The sequence below is a fragment of the Protomyctophum bolini genome (genome assembly GCF_963924005.1).
Source record: "Protomyctophum bolini genome assembly, chromosome: 6".
In the NCBI taxonomy this organism is placed as follows: Eukaryota; Metazoa; Chordata; class Actinopteri; order Myctophiformes; family Myctophidae; genus Protomyctophum; species Protomyctophum bolini.
In genome coordinates this window covers 13,433,191-13,449,269 of record NC_137867.1, presented here as the reverse complement: position 1 = coordinate 13,449,269, position 16,079 = coordinate 13,433,191, and the positions used below count along the sequence as shown (strand labels likewise).

Below are 16,079 nucleotides of genomic sequence, written 5' to 3'. Positions count from 1 at the left end.
ACGTACTGTATGTTATTGTTTTGTTTGTTTTTCATTTTAAGTAATTGTATTGTCTGTATTATGTATTGTTTTGTTTGTTGTATTGTCTGTTTGTCCAAAAAAAAAAATGCAATAAATATATTGTTAAAAAAAAATGATGCAGATTCTTTAAAGGTTTTAAATGGTAAAAGTTGTGAATTAAACACAAATGACCACTTACTTACCATCACTGTTCTTGGCGATGATGAGCTTAATTAGAGACTTAATTTCAAGCTTCTGTGGGAAATGAAAAATACACAAACATAGAAAAGGTGTTTTAAACAGCAACTGTTTTAAAAGGGGAACTTATATATAAATATTAATTATTTTCCTTTCAGGGCATTAAAAAAAAAAAACAGTCCTGGAGTTTCAAGAGATTTATTTAATTCACATTCACCTGTTCACTGTTGATATTGTAGTCACTTGTTTTTCATTCAATTAACTGTTTAGCACCCACTTTTGTGCATTTCGCCTTTCTTTAACTGTCAAATAGAACTACAGAAGCATTTTAGCTTTTTTTTTAGGGGCGCTGGCCAGCTTTGTGTGTCTGTGTGAACCCCATAGTGATGATTTGATTGGCTGAGCACGGAATTATGTATGTATGTATTTTACTTATGTGTTTTAGTGACAAATAGCAGAGACTAGTGACAGAGAAAGAGATACATTTTGAAAGCCACCCCTTTACCAAGACAGCCAATACAAAACCAAGAGAATTCAAGCCTGTATAAAATAAGTGGTCTATGTCAGGTTCTCTGGGATCTTTATGTTTCCATACCTCTCCAGAGATGGGATTGGTGCCATACCTCTTGATCCATGGAATAATGCTCCTGAAACAGAGGATACAAGATACAATGTATTTGCTGTAGACTGAAATGTCCCCCTAGTATCCACAATACATTGCTGTATGTTCTTCAATAAAGACATTTAAAAATACAAATACGAAATCAAATATTCAGAGTCATTGTTCCACTGCTTGATACTTTTATCCTGTGGTTTTAGGTCCGTCCCCTTCGAATTACTTTGATCTAAGGGTTTGATCGTTGATTGATGAATCAACGATTAGCTTGGTCTGAGTGGACTTATCAGAAATAATATGATAAGATATAATATATCGATAAATTACAGAACGTGAGTCATGACAAAAAGAATCGCAATCATATGCTGAATCAACATTTCTGATGCGGTTCCCTTGCTGGCACATGAAGTTGAGACAAGACAATTATTTTTGGATGCATCAGTTCAAACAAAGAAAAAGTGGAGATTTAAGACAATAGTCAGTGTTGTCAGTGAGCAACACATTACTCAGATACTCACAGCAGATCAAAGATGACTCCCTCATCAGTACACATAGGATACTCAAATGGCTGCAGCGACAAGCTGAAAAAGGGCAGACTTTAACTCACCAAAGAATATTCTATCAGCAGCATTCTTGCAAAATGCATGATGGTAGCAATGTATTACTGTAACCCTGGCCTGCAGATAGCGTTCCACTGTGATGGCAATCACTTAACATCACGCCTTTACCTGCAGTGGTCAAATGGAAGCCGTCTGAAATCTGACTTTGGGATGTCTGAAATAGTGAAAGACAATAGGGATAAATGTCTGGCACATGTGCATAAACATCGTCTTATTAGAGAAAGTAGTGCAAGTGATTGAGTGAATGTTTTGGTTGAAACAAAATATACCTGCGCTTTTCCCTCCATAGAAATGAGTGTACTCCGCGCAGGTGATGTACCTGTGAAGAGATGACATCCATCAGTACACAGTAAGGCTCCTCAATTAGTGTTCATTTAACTCTGAGAGGGCACAATGCATTGGAAGATTAAACTAATGAAGTAGCCTGTTTGGTCCCCTATTGGATGTGTAACCTTGAGAGGGTACAGCTATAGACCAGAGCTACACTCAGACCATTTTTCCACCGGGGTTGAACCCGGTTCGGTTCTTTCCTCCCGCCAAATAAATATTGAACCAGTTCAGAGTGTTTCCACTGAAAATGAGTTGGTTCCGAACCATAAACGTTCGTTCCCAATGTGAACCACAAAACGGTGGTTCAGCTTTGGAATTGCACGCAGCGCTTTGTGAACCGAGACGATAAGTGGGTGTGTCAGTAGGTTGGAACTTGTCAGTGGGTTGGAACTTGGGAGGACGCAGACACACGCAACATAACATAACATAACACAACAGATAAACGATGCCGCAATTTTTTTAAATCTATCTTCAAAGAATGTGCAATGGTCTGATGAAGAAACGGAGTGTATGTTGTCCGTATGGGCATCTCCGGACAAACATAGCTGTCTATAGGAGTGGTTGCACCACTCAAAAAACAGGAAATCATGTAAGGAGGTAAAAAGGGAAAAGAAACATATACAGTGAGGGGGGTATCCATATTTTACCAGGGCCAGTTTCGAATTGCAGCCGTAGGTGCAGTCCGTAGGTGCCCTTTGAGGGTGGTTTTGAAGGAGTCAAGGGATTTGCATGTCTTAATGGCTGTTGGTAGGGCGTTCCAAATTTTGGTGGCATAGGAGCGAAATAAAATGTGTCCCTTGTTTGTGCCGAATCTGGGTTGCACATGGAGAGGGAGTTCAACACTCCCTCTCGAGTTGTGGGTGTGAATTTTGTTGAAATTAAGTATTTAGACAGGTACATGGGTATCTTGGTGGTGTAGCAAATCTTGTGTTCCAGACCCATTGCAATTTCATCTTTGTGTGGTAATATTGTCACCCACTCGAAGAAGCCATCTGCCTTGCTGAGATTACTATATGATCCAAAGAGAATGGATTCAGTTAAGTGTAAAGATAGTTTGTTATCAGTGAGCCAGGTGCAGCCAAGTTCAGAGCTGAGGGCCTTTTCAACCTGCAGTTTGTTCCTGTCCAAGACCAGCAGAGCTGAGTCATCGAACATAAACAAGTTGCAGTCACAGGCTGATGTCATATCGTTTACATATAGTATGCTTCCTTGTGGAACACCACAGCTCACTGGGAGGGGAGACAGTGTTCTCACAGACAGTGTTCTCCCCTCCAGGTAGGATTGCATCCAGCTCACTGATGTGCTATCAAAACCAATTGCTTTTAGCTTGTCCAGTTGAGTATGGAGTGGGTCACGGTGTCAAAAGCCTTGTGGAGGTCCAGCTTGACCATGCCGCAGTATTTTCCAGCATCCACCTCATGTTTGATGTGGTCGCTCAAATAGAGGAGGCATGTGTCAGTGAAGTACGTCAGTTGATGTTCTGAAGCCATGAATTCTGGAATTCTAATTTGCTCCCTTTCTTGTGCAGGGGGGTTACTTTGGCAAGTTTGAAATCTTGAGGGACCTGTCCCTGTTTGATGGAGAGGTTTATTATGTCTCTGAGAAAGTTGGAGGGAATATTGTCATGGCCAGTGGCCGATCAAATACATCTAGATGGCTATCATAGATCTATTTTTAGAGTTTGATATTTACATAGATACGAAAGTAAAAGTCAGACTGACAGACTCGATAAAAAAATACATCTATGATGATAGTCTGGAATACAAGGCTTAGGCTACTATGTAAATCAGACGTACTTTGTTTTAGCTTGTTTTAACTGAAAATAGAACAGCAAATAAAGGTCGATAAGACATAAATGGTATCAAATTAATTGAGAGTGAGGGGTAAAACAAACGATGGCGTAAAAATACATTTACCCGGTAAAGTTACTAACGTCGGAAGGATTTAACGTGAACCTGTTCTTTGGAATTGTCAAGGCGAACTTTTACTTACATTTTATCTTTCTGGTGTTGACGCTTCCCCATTGTTGCGGTTGTTTAATGTTTCTAAATAGAACAAATAATGTTTTTTCTGTACCTAAATAGCAAAACAATAATGCTAGAAAGCTCTGCATTTAGTGCGTTTGATTTTAGGGAGCTTCTTCCGGTAACATCTCGTCTACTCTTCTTCTTCCACCTCTTTAGCTCCAGACAGTACCCTAGAAATCCGTAATGCTGCCCTCTACAGGATATAAAACAATCTCTATGATGCTGACGGTCAGCCATGGACAGCCAGAGGTCTGAGGTCCGAACATTAATGATTTCAGCTCATTATTAAAATGTTTGTCTTTTTATGTCCAATTTGTATTTACCAGTATAGTTCATAAAGTTAATATAACTATAACTAAATGCATTTGAAATAAAATAAAATTCAAGATTCCAATTCAAAAATAGCAAAAGAATGTAATCCAACTTTATCTGCTAAAACAGATTATTATTATTATTTTGGTATTACATTTTAAGGCCAACGTCGTCCTTTACCGATATGACTTAATGAATTGCCCATAGGAGGAATTAATTGGAATAAATAATAGGCTACATTCTGGAGAAAAGGGAGGTAAAAAATTATTGGCTACACTAAATTTAAAAAAAAATATATATATATAGAGATATTTAACACATATTTACACACACATGTAAAAATACATCGCATGGATGCACCTGGGACGTATCCTCAGTGATGTATCCCAAGGTCATCAGGTTTTCGGGTCTTCCAACATCATACCCCTCACTCAGGTGACCCAGCCGGCTTGGTCACCCCGGGGTGATCAAGTCCCGACTTACGACCCAGTAGCTACCCTCGAATGGGTCTCCATTAGGGAAAAACCAGGGCCACACAATCTACTACTACTCTGCCGGGTCTGGGTATGCGGGAGGATCGCATAAATCTGGCACATGGAAGGACTAGGCTCTGTGGGTTGACTCCTGTCCGGGCCCCTCCTACGTCTCACCAGGTTCACTCCTGCTCTCACCAGGTCCAGCACCTGTGCGTTGCACCACTCTTCTTCATTCAGGAGTGGTGGATTCTCAAGCCGCAGGTCGCAATAACTTCGCCATACAGTGAGTGTACAGTGATTAAAGGACTCATCTGTTTAGCCACTCTATATTTCCCTTCATACTGTACACACTCACACACAAACTAAGACAATAAGTTCATTATTTTGACAGGGCATTTAGAGATTCAAAGATTATCATATAAGTATGTCTAGTTCAATTATTCTAATGCGAGTGTGGCAGAAACAAAGCTGGTTAAGCTTGAATGATGGTCAGCTGGTGAGTATTGTACAGTAGTAGGTACAGTATGCCATGAATACGTCACACGTCTGAGCTGTTTCATTAACAATATCCCCTCAAAACAAAGAAAATCAGGTGGAAATATGGTGGTAAGCAGAAATAATTTGAACTGAATCACTCTACGATGTATTTTGTATACAAAATTAGAGAACAGTGCAGAAACACTGCTACAATACCTGAGTTACAATTGATTTTATTTTCTCTTAGCTGACAGAGAAACAGACCAGTTCAGATAAGACATACACCAAAAGCCTGTATTCTAATGAGTGTTTCTGATTAGTGGTCTTTGTAAGCGAATGTCATCATTTATATAACTAAACCATGTTTACATGTATGGAGCACAGATTCATAATTACAGTATACAATACATAAAAAATATTCATACAGACGTAGCAAAAGGCATGGCATGCAGTATTCGAAGAGGAATAACCTTTTGAGGTTCTCACAGCGATGTGATAGTTTGTTTCTTGTTCATGGCCAGGTAGTGGGCAAAGTGGACTGGACAAAGTGGACAATATGGTCAGACTGTCAAAACACCTTCTCAGTGACAAGACAATTTGCATGCTTCCTTTCACTCGTTGGAACATTGTTACTGCAATTTACTTCCATTCAGCCACAAGGTCATTAACCCTGCAGGGCCCTGCGATGCTTTTGGGCAACATTTAAAAATTTGATCAAAAACAGAGTTCAAAGATTTTATTTTTTGAATTTAATTTATTATCAATTTAATCATTGGGTCCCATTGTTTTACAATGGGTCTTACAATGCCATTTGTCAGTTCATGATATTTGCATATAGATACCCCCCAAAGAGGCAGAAATTCACACAACTTGAAAATCTCTGGACTAATTTTTAACAATATTGAAGATATTCCTCACAGAAAAGTAAGTAAAATGCCTGAAATATTTTGTGATGTTGGACGATTAGGCCAGGATCACAATTGGTGTTCCAATTCATTCCAAAGTTTTAGAGTTGAGGTCAGGGCGCTGCAGACCAGTCAAATTCTTCCTCACTCATTTCTATTATGGAGGGGCATCTGGGGCATGGAGGGTTTGTCATTCTTAAACACAAAACAGCCTTCTGCAAGGTATTGCTATGAAATTGGAAGGAGAATGTTATTGTAGCTGTAGAATTAAGGATTCCATTCACTGGAGAAAAAAAGGCACTAATCAGAAACACATTAGTTGGTTCCGTGTGAATTCTGTGAAAAAATATCGTAATATTTAATGATATGATATACTACATTTAATAAATACCCTTAGTTTAGCAGATTCTGGATGGCTTGCTTAAAATAAATAAATACATATTTTTGTAAATCTCAATGGGAAAACATGAATGGACAATTTTTCAGTGGAACCAGAAAACCACGCACAATGCTATGCACTATACTCGCCTATAGGATGCATTCGGATATACACTGAGAACAATGAAGTGCACCCTGAGTGCTGTCTGGTCATTGGTAAATTCAGAGTGCTCAGCACATTGCCGTTGGGAAATTGTGAGTGTTGCTCTCTGGGAGTGCGCACACTGACTGCTTCGACTCCAAATCGAGGTCGAGCATCTGAACATTGGAGGAGGAAGTCTGAGATGGTTTGTATGCAGTATTCAACACTTCACAATTCACACATGGAATAATCATGATTATACATGGGATGCATTTTAAAAGCTGAAAATGATAACATTAGTAAATGAGTAACTATTCTGACATGAACTATTCAGAGTGCTCCATTACATCTCCACCAGAGCTCTGAAATCGGAGCAGATTCTCAAAGTGTATTTCTGAAAGCACCCATAATATACCGGTACATGTCACTAGATAAAAAGCATAATAAACAAAACCACATTGGCACTTGATTGTTAGGCATGCCCAACCCTTCATATAAATCATGAAACAAAGGCTGAAGGTACACAGTTGAACCGTACATAATGTCAACTAAAGCAACATTTAATTGACACAAATTTGACATAATGGCAAAGTTTAAAGTAAAAAAGAGGGGGAGCCATTGTACACCCTCACAAAAACAATGGACTTGAATAGCCAGAGGTTTCCCCTACACATTAAGTGTAGCTGTTTGCTTGGAAAGTGCTGAAAGGGGTTGAAATAGAGAAAAGAAAATCCCAATGCTGTTCTCTTTGAGAACAACTGAGGTCCGTTGAAAATGGTCAAACCCATAGCCATTTATTTGCTTGGTACCATCTTGAAAATGGGTATTTTCTAGAACAGGACAGTTCTGTGTTTCCTTAGAGAGTCTGTTAAGTGTATAAAATCACCGCAAGTCTAACATGGACACTGTGCCATCAGTGATGGTGATATGATCTGCATGCTGAAAGAGGAAAGAGATGGGTTAATCACTATACACCATTCATATACAGGTGTGTGTGTGTGTGTGTGTGTGTGTGTGTGTGTGTGTGTGTGTGTGTGTGTGTGTGTGTGTGTGTGTGTGTGTGTGTGTGTGTGTGTGTGTGTGTGTGTGTGTGTGTGTGCGTGTGTGTGTGTGTGTGTGTGTAATGTCTTTGCTGTCGGGCAGAAACAACACAAAAGCATCAAAAGTAACATCCACAGCCCTACAACATGTGTATAAAAGTGTACTCACTGTAAAAAGAGGAGGGTCTCTGCTGTGAGGATGAAAGCCCTTCTGTTTACATGTGGAGATTTCATCTGTTCCACGGTCTGTTAGCCTGAAGTAGCCAATTCTGCAACAGAAACACAGAGAGCAACCCTGTCATGCTTGGAACAACTTTAGCACATAGACACTCAAGGAAAATATCTTGGGAATTATGTTGACAAATATACAAACACATTAAAACAAAAAATACAAAATACACTCTCAGAGTAAAATTAACAGAGGATTTTACTGTGTAATTGCATGGTGAAAAACATCAGTGAAGCATTAACAATTTCCCAGAGACTTTCCTGCCTAAAGACTCACTCATTGAACTTGGGTGAGCAGACGATAGCAATGGCCTCTGGTAGCATCATCTGGTAGGAACAGTGTGTGTGGAGGTCTACACTAGACAGGAACGCCGTCTGAGTTGGGTGGGTCTGAAAGAACAATTCAGGCAGTCAGTGGTCAATCTTTACATTATACAGGTGCAGAGTAGACACTTCCAACAATGCATATGTAAACGGGTGATCAAATGAATTACAAGGAAAAGATTTAGTCAAGCAGACGTTCAGTCGAGTCCAATATCAAACTTTCCTCTGCATTTTGCCATCGTTCCTGCCATCTACCGGCATCATATCGGAAGGTATGACTGGCCGAAAAAAGTGTCTTGTGGTGCAAGAGAGAAGAGCATGTCAGGCACGCTGTTCCTAGCAAAACATCTCACTGCGATCTCCTCCACAGGGTTATTTTGAGCCATGCTTTGAGCAATTTCCATATAATCTATCATCAAAACCTGATTACATAAAACATACTCAACTGTAATTAACATGAAATAGATAGTGATTGATTGATATTGCTGCCGAAGGAAATTCCAGACACTGCATGTAGGCATACTTCAGCATATTTACTATTGTGTCCCCATAACTCCACATTAGCTATTTTCACAATAGCGGTTATGCAGTATACCAGGCTGACAACAGAGCAGAGCAAGTATGTACACGACAGTGTCCTATAAAGCCTGATCAATACACAATTTAGAAGCTCTCAACACGTCACAGTAAGTTGTCTATTTTGGTTGTGCAACACCATGCAGAACAAAGTATGCAGGTGAGTTGGGGTTGTCTTTACTCACATGGATCCAGCCCAGGGTGATGAGATTGTACTCATCCTGGATGAGGAAGAGTTCCTCCTCATTTTCCGTGTCACAGTAGTCAGGTCCACCAGTCTGTTTTGGCACTATCACATGGGTCACGGTAAATGCATTTTGGGTCTGTTGAGAGGACACAAAAAATGACTACCAACAATGCAGAACTGCTGTGTGTCCCACTTTGGGTTCAGAGTGAAAAGGCCACATCATTTTCACAGACAAAGTAACCTTTGCGGGGAAAAGCTTAAAGAGAAACACTTTTATGGAAAAATGTATAATACATATACTTGAAGTTGCACAAAGCTGACGTTTCTTTTCTTACCAGCTTGCCACACAGGATCCCGCACGTCTCTACAGTTCTGCTTGTGTTGGCCGCTGCCAACCTGAGGAAACTCCGACACAACTCTGCAGGCACCGCCAACTGCCGAATGGCATCCGACATTGTATCTGCAAAAATAATGATCACGGACTGATTTTGGAGAAGTTGCTTTCTTGTTTGTTTTTGTTTTTACTGAAACAATGCATGATTAAAGTAGGTCAAACAATATCAGCTCAGCAGAGAATAAACACTTTGGAGCAGGGGTGGTTGGGTTTAAAGGGTACGCGGAGAACTCGCCAGTTTACCAACTCGCTGCGATTTAGTGCATTTTAGTTTTACTTCACCTTCATTTAAATTGCATTGGCGAGAGAGAGAGAGGATAGTTGTTTAGAGTTAACATTGAGAAAGTAGGAATGCTAAAAGTTTAAACACCAAAGTACCGAAACAATGTAATTCATTAGTAAACAATATCCTGAAATAGTACAGTAGGCCTACTTATCATTGGTATTCACATACTCAACTTTTTATCATCATCTAGCTGACAATTTAATTGCACAAAATAATTTGATCACTTTGGAAATTAACTTCTGTGAGTTTGACATACTACACTGATGAAGACGGCCCGTTAGCATAACGATGAAGACATCGATGAAGAATTTGCTGCGGCGACTTGGTAAACTGACGAGCTCTCCGGTAACCGTTTAAAGCCTGTAGGCTCCACTCGTTTCTGAATGAGATTAACTCACTGTTGTTCCCAGGGCTGGCCAGAGAGCCTGGTTTGAGCGATCGGTCAAAGGTGGGTGGGCCAGTGGTGGGTGCTCCAGCCGTGGCCGGAGGGCGACTGTGGTTGTCGTTGGTGCCACCACCAGACAAGTCCCCTGGGCTGTGCGGAGGAGTCACTGCAAATGTTCCGACAGGCGGGCCCTGGATGCCCGGGATGAGGGGCATGTCAGGGGGCGGGGTGCCGGGTGTGGCAAATTCCAGGAGCACTCGCTGGCGCTCCTTCTCCAGCTCCTGGCGGCGGATCATCTCCTCGAAGGCACTGAACTGCTCCTGCTCCCGCTGGCGGCGCTGCAGCTCCACCACGCGCTGGCGCTCCACGTCCAGCGCCCTCTGTTTCGACTGCTCACGGGCCAAGGCTTCCTCCTCTGATTTCTGTATATCAGCACCAATTGAGAGACAATCCGCATGGTATGATGAGAGCCAACTTGACAACACCTTCATCTTTTTATACAGCTAACAAAGCACCTTTCACTTCAGTGTTAAATCTTGAAATTAAAAAAACATATAGCTTGCATGTTGTAACGTTTTGGCCAAATACGAAAATGGTCTGGGGTGCCAGCCAGGCGTTTCACCTGGCAAAAGGTTTGTTAGCCTGTAGCCTAACCACTACAAAAGGCTGTGCAAGAACTGTTCGTTCAACCAACCAACTGCAACACACACACAATAATTCAAAGAGACAATAAAGTTGCAGTTTAGCTTATATATATATTCTAAGTTCAAGTCATATGATTCACAACCGTCCAGTTCAATTCACAAGAACCCGACAGTTCCTCGTAAACCTGCACGGAAAAGGTTAACCAAACCCTTTAGCTCTGCCTCTGGTTTGTCTGCACGTTTACTCACAGACGTAGGTTTGGTGGTTAAATCCCCACGGCTCAGAGGGTTTCCTTATGACGATCCCAATGATCCATAGAGAAATGGGCCCCCTCCGTGTGATCCTCCACTACAATCGAACCGATCGAAGCGACAACGAAAATATAAACTTTACAAGGCTACAAACAAAACAAACGTGTACCGCAGCATCAAACAAACAGCCAGTCCTTCCGGAGCTCAGACGAGCTGCCGGCCCGACTCACTCCTCACTCAGACGTCATGTCATTGATAAAAAGTGTGTGGCTGGGCAACGGTATCATCACGTGACTGAACAGTAGGTGAGGGTGGCGACGCACCGATAATCGCCACAATGTATCGTAATGGACATCGCACACAAAGCATGTTACAGTAACAGTTACGAGTTACAGTAACGAGTAACAGTTCACTTATCATGGTATCTTTGATGTCAAATAATACCATCTATGCACATTAACTCTAACTTAAAACATTGAGTGAGTAGCAATATGACTCATGTGAAGTGTTCCATATTGAATAACGTTGATAAATCTATTCTGGTCCTATTGCAATACCTTGGCCCCATGTTTTGTTCTAATGAAAACTCCCACAACTATGTTCCTAATTTATTTGTGGTGTACAGTTAATACACCTTGGTTTAAAATGTCACATTGCATATAATAAATCTCAGACATGTTTATTATTATTATTATCTTTTTTGGATGCTCCGTTATGGTTTTGCAACTCTCCCTACCTTAACCCATTTGTATTGCTCTTGTTGTCTTTTTAATATAAACTGTAGCATTTCTTTTTAAATGCAGTGAAGTACATTTTAATAAAAATGTAGTTAACACTCGAAATAATGGCAAGACAAAAGAGCTATACCACAGAAATGGGACGTTACATTTTGTTATCTCTGGATGTTAAACTTAGTTTACTTTACTTATCAAACCTGATAATTCCCCCATCTTTTAATGATTGTCTTTGATGATACATATATTTCAGAGAAATAGTCACACATGAGGCCATCTATTCCTGTTCCTGTTATGGAATTTACCTTTTTGACATGGTACTGTGCATGCTCTTGTTCAAATCTCTTCAAAAGAGCTTTCTTTAAGACCTCTGCTTGAGGGAAGGCAATTTCCTTAAGTTTCTGAAAGAGGACACAAAAGAAAATTAAGAACTTATTTATCCTGAACAAAACTGTTCTAGAGGCCACATAATAATAATAATAATAATAATAATAATAATAATAATAATAATAATAATAAAAACCAGACTTCAGCTGGGGAAAGCTATCTTGAAGAGGTGGGTTTTGAAAGAGAGGAGGGAGGGGGCAACTCTGAAAAACTTTAAACTAGCGACTACCTTGAGTGTGTCCTTCTTCTCGGGAATGTTGGCTGTTTTGTAGTCTCTATGCTTTGGAAGTTTCTCAATAAAGAGCCTTGAGAAAGAGAAAAACAAAACATTAAATGCTCTGAACATATCCATTTTCATCATGCATTCAAAACATTAGACAGAAGTCACACAAAACACTTACGTAATGTACTTATTGTAGAGGACAAACGCATGCTCAATATTGCCCTCTTCTATGTAGATATTAGCCATCCGGATCATCTCCATGCCAGAGCGGAAATAACGCCGCGGGGGCACATCATCGTTGACTTCAACTGAGCTCCCCTTCTTGGTGAGAGCACGGACACGCTCCTCTGGTGACAGACTAACATCGTTGTGGTCTGCCATGATTACACAGTTTGATTCGTTTCACCTCCACCTGACACACTAGGAAGACAGGCACAACACACATTAGACAGTTCAATCAACTGAATACTGCTTCCATTTGAACTCAAGGTGTGATATGCCACTCTTTAGTGCTGGCTGGATGCTGGTTACATCTCACTCATGTCACAATAAGTCAGATATATCCATATATGGAGTTTTATCATTAGCATGTCAGGATTGTCAGCACTAAATGTCTCTGCCGGGCCAGCCAGCTCTATATTTATGGAGCTCTAGTACAAGATCAACCACAACCAAATATGGAGTTAGTTTGTCATGTCAGACTTAGATAGGTTAGTTAGATACCGTACCAATATTCAGTGTGTAACTCTGGCGACCTATCATAATACGCATACGTGAAGGTGAGTGAAAGCCTTCGTTACAAAACAAAAGAAAAAACACAATTAGTATTGCATCAGGTCATTTTCTTCACTAGGTCAATTCTTGGTATTCGGTGAATCAAAGGTGATGTTCTAGGCCTAGGGCGAAGAGGCGGAGGGCTAATGGCATGCAAACTAGCCAAACTGCAGCATTAATGGCACTCTTTCTTCGTTTCTCTGTCAGGTCACGGGTGTCCAAAACTGATTCAAACAGCAAAAGTAGCAGACATACAAGCTCAAAACAGACTTTGTGCCACGTTTGAGCCTGTGGATCTGCTACTGTACTTTTGTGTGACGCTGTATTATGATCTAGTAGGGCATTAATTTACAAAAAAACAAATAAGAGGTTTCTGCCCAACAGCAAGCAACTGTAGCAGTTTCACGTGCCTGCACTGTGCAGTTCACTGCTGTCACTCCTGCAAGTGCGTTCACAACAGTCTACTCTGTTGAAACGACATCAAATTCAGAGCAGTCTTTCAGCCTTGGTCACATGTTTTTAAAACACCAGTTCCTGGCCACACACCACACACCAGCCAAAAATCAAGGTTTGACAAAAACAATATGTCACCGAAGAATTTGAGGGAAAGTGATCAGAGGAAAATGGAGAGAAAGTTTCAGTAGCACAGGCATGGCAGCTGTAGTTGGTTGAATATTTTTGTCTTATAAATAAATATGAATATTTTTTGAGTGGTGCAACCACTCCTAGAACCAGCAATGTCCGTCCATCCCTATGTCTGTCTGTCCAATGTCTAGGGTAGCAACATGTCACTTCAGAAAGGTCTGATTATTTTGTATTACTATTGCATCAGATCATCAATGATCATACTATTGCATTAATTTTCTTCACTACAAGGCAGAGGTTACATTTTTGACTGGTATTCCGTGAATCATTAAAACGAGAAAGGCCAGTCGCAAATGGAATGTAAATGCTAATTTGCCAAAGCCTGCAGCATAACTGACACTTAAAGGAGTATTCCAAACTAAAAGGCTTTCTTACTTTATAGTTACGTCCCCACCAAAGAGGTCCAGGTGTTATTTTGTGAAAAAGCTCCTTATTGGCTCCCTACCATAAGCCCTAAATTAATTGCATTGAATGGGAATTGAATGGGGCTATGGGGTGTTGTGCTAATTAGCACCTCTTTGGTGGGGACATAACTACAAAGAAAGGCAAGAAAGATTTAAAAAAAAAAAGCCTTCTTCTAGCAAGGAATTCTCCTTTAAGCTTTCAATGCAGCTCTAATGCATCAATGCATCAATTATTAAAAAACGTATTTCAAATCACAACAGCAGCAGAATTAGAGAGAGTCTATTGATTTTAAAATCTGCATCAGAAATCTTTCCATCTTAATTTGGATAACATGAAGGTTATAGCTAATGTACACGTTTGTGCGTACTCTTGTGTGTAATTTTCAAAACGCTTGTTCACAAGCCATCAAATGTACAGTAGCCAGCCCCTCTCGGAACCCTCCGTAAAGCTTTTCTGAAATGTGTAGCATTGGGTTCTGCTTGTAGGGCTAAGTAGCCACTAGCCTCGGGGACAGGCCGTTTAAATGTACAGTGACAAAAGCTTATCTTGGTATTGTCAATATTAAAATAAATCTTGATTTAGTTCAATTTACTTACATTTCCAAAAAACCCATGCTCTTTGAGATTTTAAAGGAGAATACACAAACAAGCATGGTCACTGATGAAATCTGATTGCAGTCAGGATTTATACTGCACCTCCAGTGACATTGGCATAGAGCCCGTTCCAAACCGAGACTGTATTGACATTGCACCAGACTCAGATATAAAATAATGTATGTTATTTCAATTTGACATGAAGATTTCGATCAACTTCTTGAACCATGGCCACCGGGGTTGTGTTGCGGCTGTGCTTAGTTAAAAACAAGCAACAATGCCATGCTCATCTGTCGTAATGTCAAACAGACATTTTGGTATGAGTCTCCTTGGGAACATCTTTCTTATTTATCCAATTATCTTTCTAATTTATCTCTGGTTTTTGATCACTGTGTGTGAGATTATGACTGGCATTGATTTACGACATTGCATTAGCTCCTTTGCTAGCGTGTATAACCTGTTCGCTAAACCAGGACGTTCCAGTTACAGTCTAAATTGTGTTCATTTATGTTGAAGCGGGTTGTTTTGCTTGTTTACCTGAGGTCACTGCAGAAGGAGAACTCTTGCGTATATACAAAGCTACAATAAATACAGCAGGCATAAGATTAGTTGCTTAATATCGAGCACCACCACATCTGTACTTCCGCGATGATAACAACATCCGCTTAACGTCATAGTCCCGGACTGTTCTTCATGGTTTGGTTTAGTCTCGCGTTACAAGCTACTACTACTCGGTTAAGATGTTGCCTCTCGCAATTTCCAAACGCTTTCATATAGTATTCGGAGATTGTTGTGGAATAGTTGTCTCTGGCTACGCGAGACTATTCATTCATGGTTCAAACAAACCCAGGTTTATCAACTCAACTTTATATCCTCAGTCTTTCATCAAAATTCAAATGCTCGTCTCATTCTAATGCAAAAAAGAAAAGAAACAAGAAATATAGTTCGTATCAGCTAGAGCTAGACAAACAAACGAAGACAAACATTTCAATATTTGTTTTGGGCTTTTCTGCCTTTATTGATAGCCTACAAGTGAAGAATGACAGGAAAGAGGGAGAGAGAGAGAGGGGAGAGACATGCAGCAAAGGTCGTCATTAACGGGACTCGAACACGCGACGCGCTGTCAGCGCCTGGACCACTAGGCCAGCGAGCGCCCCAAAGACAAACATTCTCACAGTATAAATCAACATGCTCACACTCACAGGATTGTTGCCGGTTGTGAGTTGTGACCATAGACTGTAAAAGGTTGTGATAGGCCGCCGCCTAATTGTTTTTTCTCAGTTCAGCGATGTCCAGTAATTCCAGTAGAGGGAGCTCCAATGTTACAGATTCAATAGCTGATCACCCCCCCCACACACACACACACACACACACACACACACACACACACACACACTGTCACAGTGTGTCCTCCGAGGTGGTGGAAAGCCTGGTGAGGCGAGGTTACTGTCACAGTCAGACTCACACGTTACAATTTTGTGCTCAGTCACTAACTAACTAGGAGACTACTACAGCACACAC

The 16,079-nt window shown here is 40.6% G+C and overlaps 2 protein-coding genes across 2 annotated transcripts in view; both read right to left on the bottom strand.

The window, feature by feature from the left end:
- The window catches only part of ppil2 (peptidylprolyl isomerase (cyclophilin)-like 2), a 29,900-nt gene extending 25,992 nt beyond the window's left edge, over positions 1-3,908 (bottom strand). The window contains exons 1-6 of the mRNA XM_080766073.1: positions 3,757-3,908; positions 1,704-1,753; positions 1,543-1,588; positions 1,333-1,395; positions 794-845; positions 204-255 (exon numbers count right to left, since the gene is read on the bottom strand). Of these exons, the coding sequence (XP_080622199.1) occupies positions 204-255; positions 794-845; positions 1,333-1,395; positions 1,543-1,588; positions 1,704-1,753; positions 3,757-3,788 (295 nt within the window). The 5' untranslated portion in view covers positions 3,789-3,908. The remainder of the gene's footprint in view (positions 1-203; positions 256-793; positions 846-1,332; positions 1,396-1,542; positions 1,589-1,703; positions 1,754-3,756) is intronic.
- Positions 3,909-5,274: 1,366 nt separating this feature from the next.
- Positions 5,275-15,217, bottom strand: LOC308316758 (STAM-binding protein-like A). The gene is made up of 10 exons (XM_080765527.1): positions 15,096-15,217; positions 12,320-12,561; positions 12,148-12,223; positions 11,837-11,932; positions 9,915-10,323; positions 9,172-9,296; positions 8,835-8,972; positions 8,027-8,139; positions 7,691-7,790; positions 5,275-7,420 (listed from the first exon to the last, which is right to left on the bottom strand). Exons 2-10 carry the CDS (start codon positions 12,520-12,522, stop codon positions 7,364-7,366), a joined length of 1,317 nt encoding a protein of 438 aa, XP_080621653.1. The 5' UTR covers positions 12,523-12,561; positions 15,096-15,217; the 3' UTR covers positions 5,275-7,363.
- Between the last annotated feature and the right edge of the window lie 862 nt (positions 15,218-16,079).